The 17,909-nt window shown below is 41.9% G+C and overlaps 1 protein-coding gene across 1 annotated transcript in view; it reads left to right on the forward strand.

The window, feature by feature from the left end:
• GAD2 (glutamate decarboxylase 2) overlaps positions 1-17,909 on the forward strand; it is a 40,114-nt gene that overhangs the window by 11,340 nt on the left and 10,865 nt on the right. The window contains exons 7-10 of the mRNA XM_050891570.1: positions 831-946; positions 11,483-11,562; positions 15,269-15,323; positions 16,767-16,883. Coding sequence (XP_050747527.1) covers positions 831-946; positions 11,483-11,562; positions 15,269-15,323; positions 16,767-16,883 — 368 coding nt within the window. The remainder of the gene's footprint in view (positions 1-830; positions 947-11,482; positions 11,563-15,268; positions 15,324-16,766; positions 16,884-17,909) is intronic.

Consider the following 17,909-nt stretch of genomic DNA (forward strand, 5'->3'; position numbering starts at 1 on the left):
CCCATAGTGCTCATGCAGCATTAACGTCTAACCAAACATTGTTCCGCTGTAGACACAGAGGTTCAGTTTGTAAAAATCTCAAAAAAGAAAAAAGAAGTGCTCATTTTTAATTTATGCATTGACAATTGAAACATGGGAACAGAATACTGCAGAGCTGTCATCTGATACCGATCTTGAAGTGGGTAAAATATCCATCTTGAAATGGGTATTTTAAATCAATGTGTGCCAGTGATTTTAAGGCTAGTGTTAGGGACATGTAACCTTTTCCCCTTGCTCCCATCAGAGGACAAATAAAAAAGAAAAATATTCGTTAGAATGACCCTTCTTCCTTTCTCTTCCCTCCCCCCACTCCAGTTATCCAGAAGATAGTGTCTGTTGGGACTTACTGTGTGGGTTTCCTCAGAGCCGGGGCATGAAACGCCACCCTGATTTGGGAGGGGAGGGCACAGATGAGGTTGCACTTGGAAGCCCCTTAGGAAGTTGCCTTGTGGTGGCGTCTGCTTGGGAGGTGGAACGGGGCGGGGATTATGTGTTGATGGCATATGGAAAGATAAGATTGGGGACTAAAGGAGAAATGCTAGCAAAAATGAGGATGAAAGGAAGCCTCAATCATTTTTTTCAGTAGTACTTTTTGCATAAATTGTTATTTGGGTGTAGTAGACCCTGTTATTACACAACCCAGCTGTGAGGAGCATCAGGAAGAAGAATCCATGTTTCTGCCATGAGGCAGAAACATTAGAGTTAGAAAAACTGTAGCAAGACTTGTCGTTTGTTCTGCAATGATATTACAATGCATAGAAAAAGTAACAGTATATTACTGTGGACTCCAGGTGGTGCCATATCTAACATGTATGCTATGTTGATTGCACGTTTCAAGATGTTCCCAGAAGTTAAAGAAAAAGGAATGGCAGCTATTCCCAGACTGGTTGCCTTCACATCAGAACATGTATGTGTTTCTGTTTTTTCCTATCTGTTACATCTGCTTGTATGAATTTGTGATGAAGAAAATAGCTGAACAGGAATTTGTAGCCAACTGTCTTTATTTCTGTTATTCCTTCACTGGGAATAAAAAAGTGGGAAGGGGCTGGCTTTTTGATATATAGAGGGATGAGCTGTGCGGTTGTCTGTGGCTGAAACTCAGGGAGAGCAGGCTCTACAAACCACTGCCATTTTTTTGCTCTCACTTGTGTCTGTATAAATGTCGATGTGAATGGTACGGATCATGTCAAATGATGAGAGCTCATCATTGGGCTCCAGCACGTTCTGCCAGGAATGTCTTTTGTTCGGGTCGCTCAGGGGGAACAGAAAATCACTTTGAGTCAAAATGTTTCTAGCTGAAACCACTCCTGCTGTTATTTAATGAGAGGGTGATAACATACATGAAGACGGTAGTATGGAAATGCTGTGTTTGTGTACAGCAGAGCAGCTGCGGTATACAGTGGGGAACTGGGCTTTGCTGTGTGTTTCTGCCTGTGAGCAAAAGCTTCAGTACGCAGGCGTTCATCACAGGCACCAACGAGATCTGGTAGTGGAAGAGGTGAGGGGAGGTGGGCACAGGAGAAATCAGAGCGGTTCTCATGGGAGAAAAGCAGACTTTTTTGCTCTGTGAACAACCATACAGAAGTCATATTTCGGTGTGTATTGGGGGGGGGGTATTTTGGCTTTATGCCCATTTAAAACTCCTTGCAGCTTACAGTGGAGAAAGCGTGTGCAGGAGGAAGGGGAAGAGGAAGGGTTATACCCAGGAGGGCCTGTGAGCTCTCTTCAGGCTTCGTGGTCCCCTTCTAAATTTCTCTCCAGCTGTGTGGGCTCAGCCAGAAAGGACTCTTTCATGGCTGAGGCTCAGCAGGATACTGTCCATGTTAGGTAACATCCTCCTGGCTGCCTTTTTTGGCTTAGCAGAGAACGTGTTTCCATTCTGTACAAGTGTGAAGAGCAAAGTGTCTTAAAAACCGATCAGAAACGTCTAGGAGGAAATCCCTCTGAGGATGCCTTACATGGCAGCAGAATGAGATGCGATACACAACTGCGAGCTCCACATTGCAGAGTAATTGTCCCCAAAGCAGTCAAAGAGAACGATATTCTACAAATGAGTAGCAACTCTCCAAAGTTGGCTGTGCAGCTAGAGATGCATTATTCATATGGAAGTTACAGACCTAATAAGTCTTGCAAATAAGGTTCAGCATGATTATTTAAAATAACAAATCCTATTAATCATTAGAGAATTTCATTGTATTCATAGCGATGGAATGTTAAACAATAAACCAAATTGTGCTATCAGTCTCAAAATAATGAAATGAGCTTTAATAATTGTGTTTTCATGCCAGGGAAGAAGCAGTTCCCTTAGCAAATTAAACATTCCAAAATCAAATATACTAGAGAATCCATAGAACAGCATCTGAAATCCATTGCATTTTAAAAGTGTCTTGAAATTTCAGTTTTGTCCCTTCCTCAATCAAGTTTTTTGTAAAGTATGTAATGGCACATCTTCTAGGGAAGTTAAGAAACCATGCTACGTGAAGACAGGACCCTTTAACTCTTAATTACCCAAAGGATATGGGATCAGGATTTAACCCTCAAAATAGCAGAGCCTGTTACAGGAATTGCAGAGGCCTAGAAGTACAATCCCTTTTTAGATAGGAAATGTCATGCAGAACCTGAATAGACACCAAGATATGAGAATGTCATTTGTCTCATGCTGATCTTCTACTTACTTTTAGACTCCCCAGCCTGATTCTGGTTTCTCTCTGCCACAGTTGGATGCTCTTGTAAGACGGTGGCCGTAGAAAAGCAGACTGTAAGTGGGATACTATCATTTCCCCATGCTCTGCACATGTGGCATGATAGTAAACAAAGCTTAAAGTTATTGTATGTGTTTAGAATCTTGGAGATTTATGCCTTGAAATTTTCAGTCAGAAGCAAAGATTCCAATATCAGCAATTCTCAGACAAGAATTTCAGCATCACAGACCAGACTCTATTTTCATTTCTACCAGTCTAGAGCTTCCATTGCTATAAATGAATGAAGTTACGCCACAATTGCCGCCAATATTACTGTAACCAGAATCTGGCCTCAGTCTGATGCCGTGTTAGGTTCAGCTGCCAGTGGGGGAGAAGGGAAGGGAGGAGTGATTCACAGCTCCTAAGTAATTCCCTTCCTAGTTTAGGAGTGCATCATGTTCCTAAATTAGGAGCCTGCCTCTGCACAGCCAGTGAAGAGAGGCACCTCTGGAGAGAAACTCGGAGCATCCAAATTAGGAACCTAAATATTCCTTAATTTAGATGTTCTAAATCAGCTTTGGGAGGGGTTCACCTACTTCTGTGCATTGACCATACAGAGAGATCACCTTCCTTGACATACGCAGCCTACATTAGGTGCCTAGAATAGGTTATGTGACTATTCCAGCTGTGCATGTTCCCGGTAAGCAGATCTTCCCCGAGCTGTTCAGTAGGACAGTGACTTACCTCTCACTCTGCTTCTCTTTATTTCTGTTTCACCAGTGACGGTGAAGTACAGTATAACTGCTTGGGTCAGTCTTGGCCCAGGTGTAATTTCACTGAGATGCGCTTGCACTCAGGACTTAATTCAATCCTCTGTATTCAGCAGTGCATCATCAGTGGTTCTTTCATCTGCACTGGTGCAGGAGCAGAGTCATGTCCTTCAGGACAGCTGTTCTGGACTGCACATGACGCAAGAGGCTTTGACTCAGAGGGGTAAAAGTGATGGATGCCAGTTGTAAAAACCTATTTTAGTCTATCGTTTCAAACACAGTGAAAAATCTAAGATGAAGGCCTCCTCCTGTGTCCCAGTGCATCAGCTTTAGGCTGCTGTGTGTTCAGCTGAGCACATCCCTCTTTCAGTGTGGAGAAGGCGGCTGAAAGGGAGAGCTGCCTTCTCAGAATATTTTAGTTGATCCATTTGTCTGTAAGGCAAGTCCTGTTGAATTTTAACCCATTCCCTGTTGTGATTTTGACCTGGCCAACTAGCAGTGTCTTAAATAGCATCCAACAGTAGCTGGGAATAGTATGGAGCAGGGATCACCCCTAGCAGGCAAAAAGGACAAAGTCATCTTACCGTGAGGAGGAAAGGGGTGTAGAGGGGAAAAGTTTAGCTGTAGAGAACTAGTTGGGTTCAGGTTACAAAACAGCCTTTGGCCTTTTTATTGGTAGTATAAAAATAGCTTAAGAGACTTGCAGTTCTTCCATGGACTTGATGTTTAATTAGGGGCTGTACAAACTCAATCTACAGTTCAGAGAATTAAAAAAAAGCTGGGCATAATTGGAAAGACATAGAAATTTCTTCGTCTCCTCTGTTCTCCAACCCAGCAAGACTGTGCTCATGTAGTCCACATCAGCTTTCCTCATTTCCCACCCCTCCAGCAGCCCCATAAGGAGGAATGCCTTGTCAGGTGCTCACCAAGGAAATAGCAATACAACTCCTGTCGTAGTTTTGGACAAGAAAATGCAGAGTAAGAACTGGCAGGTAATTGAGTCTGATCTGACAATGAGGGACCTCTTCACCCAGTTAGAGACCCAAGGGGACACAGAGAGGCTCTCTCTGCCACTGGCAGCCCCCCATCTGCACTGCTCTTGAGGTGAATTAGCTCCTGCCCGAGGCTTCACTGGGAGTGCAGCTCCGGCATCCACTGACTGTGAAGGGAGGGTCTGTTGGCTGCTCAGGTATAAGGTGTCAGCACTGTAGACAGCCGGATGGACTCGGAGGGACCTCATCCTCTGGGGGAGCACTGGGAGCGCCTGTGAGAGGTGACTTGTCTGTGGTGGTAGGGGAGCATCCTCACAGCAATAGCACATGCAGCATCCACACAGCAACAAGATCGGAGGAGGCAGTTAGCAATAAATCACCGTTTCAGCTTCTTGCATGCTGATTTCCCCTTGTGGACAAGCCCCATTACTTGCAGGGGATATGGCAAACTACGCCGATAGTTGTGGGAGAAGAGCGGCTTTGGCAAAGTTTTTGTCTGAACAGTTTCTGAAACCTAATATGGAGACTCTCGGCACTGAGGCAGAAGGAAGTTAAAAAGTGACTTCTGTCTCAAAGCAGACAGCTTGATAGACCTCCATTTCAGACAGCCTATGGAAGATTTTAGTTTGGTTTCTGTGTGGAATGAAAAGCTGATCTCTAGTCCCACCACTTCCATGGCATGTGGTGTTGCCCTTTGGCCAGGCAACTTAGGAGACAGTTTGCAGGACTGCCACCTGCGAGAAGCAGTACCAGGGGTGACCTGTGTGGTGGAGCTTCCAGGGAAAGATTTGAGGGGCCTGGAGATCATGTTTTCCATTTGGGAGCATAAATTATGAAGCCATAAGTTGCACTTCCAAACATACAGAGTGCGGAGGGAGTAGTTTTGTTTCCACCTAAGGAAACTGAAAATCAAACTCATGGATTCACACATTCTTTCTTTGCATTACCTAATGCATAATAACTAGAAAAGTATTTTTTGGTGGTATTTGAAGCCAGGGGGAAACAGTGAAAATTTGGTCTATTTGAGGAGCAACTTCATTCAAGTAACACCATTCAAATCAAAGTAAAACCATTTTCCAGAAAAATAGTGCTCTAGGGCAGCCTGTCCCAAAGAAGACATTTGTCATTTGGGTCTAATCCTTCATCTGGTCGATATCTTGTGACTTTTACCCTGCCACAGGATCCTCCTGAACTCAGTGCAACGTTTCTTATCCACAGATAATGCTGTAAAACTATCCACACTGGAAAAAAACAAGTGAGTCTTGCTGCATTAGAAAGGCAGTATGAAGTTACATATTTGTCATGGTTTAACCCCAGCCAGCAACTAAGCACCACACAGCCACTCGCTCACTCCCACCTCAGTGAGATGGGGCAGAGAATCGGAAGAGTAAAAGTGAGAAAACTCGTGGGTTGAGATAAAGACAGTTTAATAGGGAAAGCAAAAGTCGCACATGCACGCAAAGCAAAACAAGGAATTCATTCACCACTTCCCATCGGCAGGCAGGTGTTCAGCCATCTCCAGGAAAGCAGGGCTCCATCACACCTAACGGTTACTTGGGAAGACAAATGCCATCACTTCGAACGTCCCCCCCTTCCTTCTTCTTCCCCCAGCTTTATATGCTGAGCGTGGTATCATATGGTATGGAATATCCCTTTGGTCAGTTGGGGTCAGCTGTCCCAGCTGTGTCCCCTCCCAACTTCTTGTGCACCCCCAGCCTACTCACTGGTGGGGTGGGGTGAGCAGCAGAAAAGGCCTTGACTCTGTGTAAGCACTGCTCAGCAATAACAAAAACATCCCTGTGTTATCAACACTGTTTTCAACACAAATCCAAAACATAGCCCCATACCAGCTACTGTGAAGAAAATTAACTCTATCCCAGCCAAAACCAGCACAATATTTCAAAAATGCAAAACATGGAAATATTAGTATGTTGTGCAGAAACGTTAATATGTTCATTTCTCTCCTGACATTAACAAATAACTTTAAAAACTGATTAGCAGTAGCTAAAGGAAACAATAACAAACACATATGTCATTATAGTGTATTTAAAAATGTGGTGGGAGACATTATACTCTTTTTGTAGATAATTGAAGGAAAAGCTATAGCTTACAATTAGATGTTAAAGATAGGATTCATGTCGCTTAACTTTAATCACCTGAAGTGTAAACATTTCATCTGAGTTAGTCTATACACTTTATATAGCCAATAAAAAGAGAGCAAGATCTGCAGAAGACAACTCATCCTAGTCTAAAATGGGTGCCAAAGCCTCGGGGATGAGGTGCCTTCTGGAGGTAACTTTTCTTCCCCCCTCTTGAGGGAGGCCAAACAGCAAGCCTAGACCAGTCACACATTTTTAGGTGATTAAGAGACAAGTAGCCCAGCCTACACATCCAGCGATCCCACATTGTGTAAAGCCCAGGAGAGGTGGAGAGGAAAGCCTGTTCACCTCCTTTGCTGGTGTGTGGCTGATGAGGTGAGGCTGGGGTCCAGGACTGCTGGGCACCAGGCTGCCAATGACCAAACCTGCAGACCTCGGAGAGGATTTGGCTGCTGGATGGCTCGGCTTGCTCAGCATTTGGGAGCTCACTCCTGATGAGCTCCCTCCACAAAGCTTGTGCCACTCTGGATTTATGTGAGCAGGGAGAAACTGCAATCAAAAACCATCCGTGGCATTTGGGGCTCACAGCATTAGGATGGTTCTTCCTGACAGCTTCAACCATGCCAGATTATGAGCAAGTAATTTAGCAAGTTGTAAAAATAGAAGCATCTGTATATTGAAGCACTGTTCATTTAAGAAAACAATGCCATAGTTTTCAGCATCATAACATTTTTAATTATTCTAATTCTTCCTTTTTCCAAAAAGCCTACTCATTATTGCACCTGTAATAAATTTACACTGTGTTTTTACTTTACAAAGCTAACTATGAAAAAATGGCTATAGGCAAGCAAACTCATTCCTAACAGCATTTGAAATTTTAGACAAAGGGAAAATTCCCCTGGCTCAAAATCACCAATTTTTTTTCTGAACAGTAATACGCTTTTGTCACTAATATTGCCTAATACTCTACACCTTCTCCTTCACCACTGAATTTTAACCACATTTCCTTTCAGAGAGGAATTGAGGTTCCTCTCTACTGAGGATGTATTTGTAGTCTTCCATGCACCCTTTTGCAGTGCATGAAGGGAGGGAGGGAGGGAGGGAGAAAGCAGCAGTGACAGCCCGCTCCCACCTGCGTGTCCTCCTGTCTGGCAAGCACAGGACAGTGGTGAAACTCTAGACCTGCCTGCTTCTCCTAGCCGGGTTTTTCCTTCAGAACTGGCATCAGGCAGTCTGCCCGTCCTCCTTTTTTGACCCTTGTTCTCCCACCATAAGACTTCAGATCTGCGTAACTCCTACATGGCTGTGCCGTGAAAGACAATGTTCAAGCTCACTTCCTTGCATGGTCAAACAGTCTGTAGCCCCCGTATTCCCAAAGGGGTCACAATTAATGTCCTTCTTCCCTGTTAGCCCAGCTGAATCTGTAGTAGTTCTGTCTAACCAGGCTTATTTCTGCAAACCTTTCCTTCTCTTTGACCTTTGTATTTTTCTGTGTTTACCTTTATATTACACAGGCAACCAAATTTTCAGCACCATCCCAGGAATATTAAAACAAAGTTTAATATTCATCATCATTAAGGAAGTTTTCTTTGCTCTTAAAACTATATTTTTTCCATTTTCACTTTCATCCTGGCTCTTTTAGAGCCTCTCAGGCAGTTGAAGTAATTCCTCTGATGTTTCCCTGAGACACAAAAACATAACAGCAGTCCTAGATCTGTGACTGTATACACAGATCGAGCAATTTCATATTCAAAGTTTGTTTAGAAATCGTAATTGCATTTACCCTTCTGTGCAGACTTCTGTATTTCTTCCCAATTTATCCCTAAAACTGTTTTGGTTCCTGACCGCTGAATTCCCTTCAGTCTGTAAAAAGCCTTCAGGCAACCGAGCTATCAGCCCTACATTCATTTTTTTCCCCAATGCTGTTTTAGCAGTGCCATGAGACTTCTCAATGAGACAGCTGAGTTTGGCCATATTCCAGTGGATGCCTTTGAGCACATGGGCTTAATTTTCTTCCTCATAGTAAACCATTCAAATCTGTGTTTTCTTTTTTAAGGCACTTTGAATAGTTCTATTTTCTATTAGAAAAACAAATTGCAATAGTAAATCTATTTTAACTAGTATGGAATAAGGAGCAAAATTAATCAATGCAATGTCATTGACTCAAAACCCAGTGAAATATATCTGTGACTCTTCACTCCTACATCTCTACCTGTATTTATATATTACACTACCCAGTATGTGCACGTCAGCTTGTGTAATACAGGAATAAAAAACAGATTAAATTTTTTTAAGTACATAAATTAAATTCTAGCTTCACATAGCGTATCAATGAACTGTCATTATGCTGGCAATGTTCTAGCTCTCTTTCGGTTTTTGCAAAGTTCAACGATATCTTCCTAAACTTGGGAAATTTTTATAAGCCTCCTCATGCTGGTAGCCTCCTCATAGCCTCTCCTCCTCCCTGCTCTCATAAAGTTGCACTGCTGCACCATGAGGCTTAGGGAGACCCGCAAGGCTGGGAAGAGACTTCAGTATCTTCCACGTATAGAGGTTTGTGGATTGGTCACAGACCAAGCCTTAATCTACAATGCATTTGTACTTGGGAGAAGTCCACTGACGTTAGTGAAGCTGATGAAGCTTGTGGAAATGTGTTTATTCAAAAATTCGGTTTCATGAAATGAAGAACGTGCCATGAAAAATATCGGTGTGATGGCTGAGCAGGCCTGTGATGTTCAGTGTATAAATACTTCCTAGCAGCTTGTGACTCCAACTAGAAAAACAACAGGGCAAACTCCATATCTAATCTCAGCATACCACTAACCTGTGGTTTTAATAGGCTAGACAATGTTAAAATCAAACATCTACCAGTTTCCAGAGCGCTGGTGCCTGCAGGTGCTGTACACTTTCCACTCTCACAGACAGCAGATATCACAGGGCTTGGTCCGTAGGGAAGGGATAGAAATCTCCTCGCCTGATGTCATTCAGCACCCACTCCAAACCAGCAACCTTCATGCTGGATGAGTCCTTCCCTGGAGGTGCCTCTTTCCCCCAGAATGCAGAGGGAGCCTACTTGATGACTTAAGCCTGATTAGGCTAGCTGCAATGAACCCAGTCTAATTCAGCAAAACACTTAAGCACAGGCACAAATCCCTTGTTGCTCATCTAAGCGCATGGGTATGCGTTTCATTTGATCATCAGCTTGTGCAAAAGTCAGTCCGACATGCATATGTTTACATTTCAGAATGTGCTTAGTTCAGGGACTAGGATGGTTTGCTGTACCAGGGCCTTAAAAGCTGATTTTAGGTCCAGGCAACATCATCAATGGCTGCTCAATACACATTGTTGGTATATTGCGGCCACGTCCCATGGGAGAAAGCTATACCAACCCACGACATTAAAAAAAAATCAATGTAGTATGAAAAATATCATTTACCTGAAGAAGTGTTTTCAAATTGTCCATGTATCATCAGTGAATCATGGCTCAAGAGCAATCTGAACCTCTTCAAAGTATCTGACTATTGAAAAAGTCAGTGGGCATCATGAAAACTTGAAGCATTTCAGCCAAAATGGTGAGATACAGGCATATGAAAAAAGGAAGTTTGGTGTGGAAACTCTTATGCAACCTTAACCGTAGCAGTCAGGACTCAATGAAAACTACTCCCTGAGCAATTTTTAGAACACAGATTTTTTTACTTGTTAAGTTGAACGTACATGTTGCAGTTCTACTCTTCTTCCTGTCTCTTTTGAAAGTTGGTGTAGAATTGATTTTCATTCCTCAAAGCGTTCATTATGTACAGAGCCCTTTAGTATGCAGTGAAATCCCACTGACTTCACAGCCTTTAAGTGAAGCAGATGTGTGTAACCATTGTGTCCATATCTTTCCCTACGGCTCTCTCCTGCTTGCATTACTGTTGAAGCCAAATACTCCCTTGACAAAGCAATAGTGATTACTTCTCTGCTTTGTGGTCTTCTGCAGACTATATATCTTTCTTCTTTAACGTCATGGACACCTAAAAAACCCTGTTAGACTTTTATCTCCTTGATCTTTTTTGTAGTGTTACATCCTAAGCTAATGGTACTTAGTAGTATAAATAAAGAATTTCCATTTTTTTAAAGTTAAATAATTTGTAGTTAAAATTACTTTGGACAATATTGTTACAGCTAGGTTTGAGTTAATACACAATCAGAATCTTGGTGATATAATTTGATATAAAACTATTTCATTACCATAATCACTAGTATTTAAATTAGTATTATAAACCAACACTGGCTCAGGAGTTAAGTCCTATGAGCTAGAGAAATTAGGCTGACTTGCACTCCAGTATATATCTTCCACTTTTTATTCTGTACGTACAGATTAACTTACTAATAGCCCAGTTCTGATTTTAAACTGCAGTAGCTCTGTTTATTAATGGGAGTTATTACTAGCTTTCACTGGCATGAGATCACAATTAGGCTTCCTATCTTAATTTCTCTCAGTATATTATTTGGCTAGAAGTTACATAGCAGAAGCACATCATCACTCTGGACACCACAAACTAAATGAATTCTCTAGGGGAGAATTTTTTGTTTCAGTAAATCAAGTTCATAGCTGAATCTGTACAAGCAATAGAAGCTGCAGGTATGCATCAAGGACAGAATTTGGGTCCATCATCAGCCACAATTGTGTATTTAATGTTCCAGGAGTAAATCCAGATTAGAGTGATTGCTGTTTCTCTAATTGACTGTAGTGACCTGATATGAAGCGTCAAATTACAGTGATCAGTTTCCAAAAAGGCTATGAATAGAATTACTGCCTGTGTGGGACTACTTACTGAAGGGCTTGCAAGAGTGTAGTGTTTTATATTAAATTAGATAAGAAATAAAAATAATAAATAATAATAAATGTATTTTTTCAGAGTCACTTTTCTGTGAAGAAAGGAGCTGCGGCCTTGGGCATTGGTACAGATAGTGTGATTTTGATTAGATGTGATGAAAGGTAAGTAAAGATGCCAAATACAGCTCTTTTTATCGGTACATAGAAGAGGATCATCAGGTGCTCAGCTCAGAGAGAGCATATAGGATGCAGTCAGCAGTTGGTATAATTCATCATAGTGCTATCATCTTCAGCAACCTTACACTGATTTATCCCACTTGAGGAACTGGCTCTGTCAATAGCTTCTTTACGAGTCAGTTTTTGGAGCTCATCAAAAATTTTAGAAGTTCCCTTCCTCAGGGATTTCTGATACTTCTTTTTCTTTCATCCTGAAGTGAAACAAAATATCAAACTAACAATCATTCTTTACATGTTCTGCTAAGAAACCAGGAAGAAGCTTGTTCTGGTCAAAATAGAGCGTTTAGAGACTCTCACATTTTGATCCATTAAAATGAGCTGAAGTGGGCCTTTTATAGAAGTAAAATACTGAGGAGCATTTGCTAATGTAATACTATTGCTTGATGCCCCCACCATCCTTCCTCAGCTGGACTACATTTCCCACAGTGCCCTTGATCGGGACACCCTTGCAATGGGATGTGGAGAGAAAGGTATTGGCAGCATTGTGGGCAGCATAGGCCGAGGAGGATGATGGCCTATGGAAAGGAGTAGCACAGCAGGCACCTAACGTACAGGTCCCATAGGCTCTACAAAACCAGTGGTAGATAAATTCTTGCTTAACTCACCCAACTAAAAGGTTTTGATTCTCTATGAAAACCCATTTTGAGAAAACAAAGGTATATTAACAAAAATCAACAGGTTCTGGTGAAGATTTTCGATTTTAGGGAAAAAAAAACTTTTGAAGGGACAAAAATTAATAGAACGATCATTATTGATTCTACTGAGAATCTTTTCAATAGAAAATGCTCTTTCTATGAGTCCCAAATACCATTGTTATAAGGTATGGAATTATTTATGGCTCTAGCATAAATGGAAGGTTTTACTGCTATCAAAATACTCTGCTCCCACATTAAAAGAAGAGCACCAACTAGGCAATTTACAGTGCTAATCACAGCGCCTGCATATTGACTTATGGACTTATTATCTCTTTATTAACAAAAGACTGAGCACACCTTGAAAAGGAATTAATGACAACATCAACACAACCAACACATCAAAATAAACCTCCGATTGTTTCTATTCACTAAAGACAGACGTGGATCAATGAAATCGTGTCTTCCTTTTCTTCATGTGCAAATTCAGCATGATGATTTTCTGTGAAGACCACAATGCTTACCCTGCCTGTCCTGAAGTAAACAGCAGGATTACTGCGTGTCTCACCAAATCCCAGCAGATGCCACCGGGACAAAGCAGGTTGTTTGCCCAGGATGTGGGCTGGTGCGGTGGAGACGGCCCTCTGTGAAGATGTGGACCTGTGGGAGGGTGAAGGAGCATCGTGAGATCTTTTTGACGTTTCCAGCATGACCAAGTATACTTCCCGGTGGCTCTTCCCTATCCTGACCCACACCTGCCAAGTTTGCCTGGTTTTGCTGTATCATGGAACTATGTAAACATGTGGTGAATTTTAAGCCAGGAAAACATGCAGAAAATCGTGTTCTTGCTCATACCTCAGACTGGACAACCATACATTTCCGTTGCCTCTTTTACTGCCACGCAGACATATTGGTAGCAGTAGTGTATTAGCTGCAGGTTTGGGGTCAAAACACTTCAGTCTGGTGTGGCAGCAGTGAAGACTGTGTACAGATGTGGGTAATATGAGAAGGCTTTGATATTAATGCTCAGTCTATCCTCAGTGTCCTTTTGCTGCTCAGTCTTTTCTGCCTCACCCAGTAGCCCTCCTGCCTCTGATGGTGCCTAGCACATCTTATGCAACCCCCTCCCACATTATCTGGGTGAGGTTTGTCTAAGGACAAGCCTATCATTCTGCAGTGCATTTTCAGTGTTGCAGGTCATCTGAGCTCAGGTGATAACACATGAAAATGCTGTGCAAGGAAGCAATGCTGTTGGCTAGTTTGCTAGATTTGGAGCGGGGGGGTTGTGTGCTCCAGCATGTGTTTGGACTATACTCAAAGCCAACCTACTGCTTGCTCCTTGGTAAAGCTTGACATTGCACTCTCCTGGCCATGAATTCCTGCACGTACTCAATGTGACCAGGGGCTGGATAATCACTTGTCTTGGTAAAAAAATTTGGGCAATGAAGGGATCTGCCCAGCTCTGTGTGTGCTTCTATGCACATGCTCAATAAATTAGAAACTGTTAAAGACCAACATCTAAACTATGTTTAGAGGAGGAACTCATTGCCTTCCTTTGGCATGTTTTTTTTTTTTCTTTATTCCTCTAATGATCCCAGAAACAGTTTTTGAAGATAAGACAACTACTGCTTTTCTCTGAACGTGTACATGTAACTGGGGGGAACTCACAATGAGTTGAATACTCTTTAGACCTTGAACTTCTGCAAGAAAAATCACGGCTAATTTTTAGACTTGTAGAGCTTTTTATTTTTAGTTATTCTTTTAGTATTTTAGTGTTTTGAATAAGTAAAATGCAGGACAGATTTTGCAAAAAACTCAGCAGTACAAACCCATTTCTACTGAAATAATTACTGTCTTATTGTGAGCTGTGTAAGGATGAAAACTTACAAAACCTAGCAGTATCTTATTACAAGAAATTAAAAATATTTTTTATTTGCATCCATCCAAATGTCATGAAAACACTTCAGGTTTTTTTAAGCAAAATCGAAACTAAAACTAATGGTTTTATTAGTTTCCCTGAAACTACTATTTTGAGCTTTAGTAAAGGTTGTTCATTTTTTATAGCAACAGGAAATCAGTGCTTAGTGAAAGAAAAAATCTGAAAAAGTCCTTAAAAAAAAAAATTAATCTAAATGGACAACATTGAAAGCCAGTGAAGACTTTATTCCTGTAATGCGGGGAGCCGTCATGTTTGTATTGCTGTCATGCATACTGTCTCTTCTTAGATAGTCTTGCTTGTGGCTAAAGCAAAGAAAACCTTAACCTCAGTATTTAGTATCAGCACTGTTTTATCTTGCACCTAATTCATTTACAAGATTTCATAAATTAGCATTCAAGCCTTATACCGCTGAGTCTGAATGTCAGGTAAATGGTTCATACTAAAGGTGTTGCAAATACAGTATACAGTCAATACAAAGGGTCTGACAGTGCATTTAATGAGTCTAGACTGGTAGCTTCTTCTCATATCCTGCTTCAAGCAAATGCGAACATGTAGTGCATGAAACCGTGGAATAGTTGCCCTGAAACGAGTTCATCCCTGGGGTGGAAACACGGAGATGACTGCTTACACCAGAACTGAGTCATGCTGCTTAAGCCCTGGCATTTTCTGTGCCTGCTGGAAGGGGACCGTGGGACTTGGCACCCAGTGAGCTTCTTGGGACCCTGGGCTGAGCCTCTCCCTGGGAGCCTGGAGCATATTCCCAGGGCTGTAACATCAAACAGGACCAGGAGGCTCCATAGAGCACCATCAGTCTTTAATGGGGGTGGCCACGAGATAACTTCTCTCAGTTACTATCACCATATTGTGCAAAGTGGTTGATGAAATAATCAGGGTAAAAACTCAGACTAATGGGCAGAGTCTTTCTCTGCTCTTCAATGCTGCATAAGCCTTGGGCAAAAAAGTCACTTTGCTCCTTATTTGGGTTTCCTATTAAGTGAAGCAGTAACAGCAAGAGCTGATTTCAAGATCAAATTTCTGATATAACTCTCTCTTGCTCCAGAGGGAAAATGATTCCATCAGACCTTGAAAGAAGAATTCTTGAAGCCAAACAAAAAGTAAGTTTACTAGCTTTTCTGCTTCCTAAAAAGAAAGAAACCCAAGAATGATACAGCTAGTTGTTTTGCTTTCCTTGGTAAAACAACAGAGGCTTGCCCATTAACTTTTGATTTATTTCTCAGAAATGTAGCCTGGCAATTAGTGAGGCAAGAGTTGCTGAGAAAATAGGTTTAGAGCTACTTTATAATCTCCATGAGCTATTTGGCTTTTTTTTAATATGTTGTTCTGCATAACATCCTCCTTTTTTATATTATCAGCCTATGATGCAGTTTCTCAGCTGAATATTGACAAAAACAGTAATCATTTGGGGAATTTGTATATATTTTAATGCATTGAAAATATTCCTCATAGACTCACCAAATCAATGGAAGATAAACTAAAATACACACATCTCTAAAAATGCACTACTTTTGTATGTGTTCATTAACAGAAGCTAGAATTAAAACATCAGATTAAAGTATGCAATGAACTCAGCCCTATGCCTTCAACATTATGTAAATAGTCATTGGACATGCAGCATTCAAAGCTCATTAATAACACAAATCTTCATTAAAAGCTCACTTTTTCTAAGAAAGACAATACAGTAGATAAAAAATAAGGCAAAATGACAATAGAGTGCCACTCAAACCTACTGACTGTTGCAGAAGGAAGTTTAGACCTTTTGATAGTTCTGCAAAAAATGTAGCCACTCTTTACCTTTATTGCTCTGAGTACTGTTTATGAAATCAACAGAACTACAATTGAATTTAAAATGAAACAGTGATATAAATTATGGCAGACCCAAGACCTCATAGTGCAAAAGCCATGTGATGGACAGTGAGTGCTCCTCTGTGAGGCACAGCATTTAGTAGGGGAATGCAAGAGGTGGTCCCTGGCCTCCATGGAGATTGCTGTCTTTTCCTCAGAAGAGCTGTCTGCCCTCTTTGCATGAGGGATGGGGCTGGAGGCAAGCCTCACACCTCCCCTGTGCACTGCCCCCAGGAGACACCCCCAGACAAGAGGCTCCCACTGACAGGACTGGGCCACCACACGTTCAGACACTCGCTGGGATAATTGTAATGCAGCCCAGGGCATAGTCCACCAGAGATACTTCTTGCACTGTGGTGCCTGGGTGAGGTTTTTTTATGTGACATCACGAAGAGCAAACCTTTTTGTTTCAGGCACGTGCTGTGGAGCAGAATTGTTCTTTTGAGCCCTTACCTATCTCATGCATCCTAATAAATGGAGGATGTTGGTTTGGAAGTTTGCTGCCACCTTAAGGTAGAAACTATAATATCACTGGCATCTAAACTAAGAGAAAACCAGTGTAATGTAGCAGGGATGTCCTCTAGGAGACAGTTGCAGGGTCCCTGTGGAGGCAGCACAAGAGGAGTTGGGGCTGCTGCAGGCTGAGGAGGCTGCAGCACTCTGACCTTGCCAAAAGCCTCTGTGCTTTCTTGCAGGGATTTGTTCCTTTTCTGGTGAGTGCCACAGCTGGGACAACAGTGTATGGGGCGTTTGATCCTCTCATAGCTATTGCAGACATCTGCAAGAAATACAAAATCTGGATGCACGTGGATGTAAGTATCATCTTATGTGGGGGGCTGGATTACAAGGTGTATTAGCATTAATTTATTCATTTTGGACAGTGTCATCCTGTACAAAACCCATTGTATTTGGTTCCTGTAATTAAGTCTAACATCCAAGCACTGACTTGCCACTCCTCTGAAAGGCTCAGGTCAGGGGGACATTTTAGGAGCTGTGACTGTACGGTTCTTTCAGGAACTGGGACACCTAAGATAAAGTAGTTCAAGTGCTTTTGGCCTTCAGCTTTATCTCTAAATGCCATTAGTACAAGAAATACATAGGAACCGTACTGAGCACTGGCTTAGCTTCTGCAGCAGCTGCAAAATAAATACATAAGGAAAAGGCTACATTTGTCTGGAATAAAGTACCGCAGATTGCTGAACAGGTTAATGCAAATGCTAGAGAAATTTATCAGATTGGCTACTTAGCTTTATCTGGGCTCTTGCCAATAAATCTTTCTGAAGGATCATCTTTCAGCCCTAGAATGGCTTTTGTGTCATTTTTGCAAATCCTTTCTCCAAAAAGGCTTGGTAATTGAATTTCCGTAGGTCTGGGTATCTTGCTTTTGGATTACTCTGTCAGCCAAAATCAGTCCCTTTCAAAGGAAGAATTCGTATTTACCTTGAACTACTTCTCAGTCACATGAAACGCCTGCTTGTCCCAGATCTCTGTAAGCAAAAGCAAATGAGTAGGGGGCAAGCAGTAGTGGTCTGAAATATGATGAAAACTCACCAGAGCAGCTGAGATCCCAGTCTGGTTTGTTATCGTCACTTAGTCACTAAAAGAGAAAAGGCAGCTTACCCAGGAGCAGCTCTGCAAGTCATTAATTACAGCGTGGGGCAGCCCAATGTGTCAGTGTCAGAGGAGGTGGCAAGGGAGGGGTTAGCAGATGATAAAGGTGGGCACTCAAGATTATGGGCTATAAACTGCTGCTTCCGAGCTACTGGAAGAAAATTGTTAGCACAGCTAATGCCTCAGGCCTCATCTGCCTGGTCATTTTGGAACGTGCCACATCAGCA

This window comes from Gymnogyps californianus, chromosome 2 (genome assembly GCF_018139145.2).
Source record: "Gymnogyps californianus isolate 813 chromosome 2, ASM1813914v2, whole genome shotgun sequence".
In the NCBI taxonomy this organism is placed as follows: Eukaryota; Metazoa; Chordata; class Aves; order Accipitriformes; family Cathartidae; genus Gymnogyps; species Gymnogyps californianus.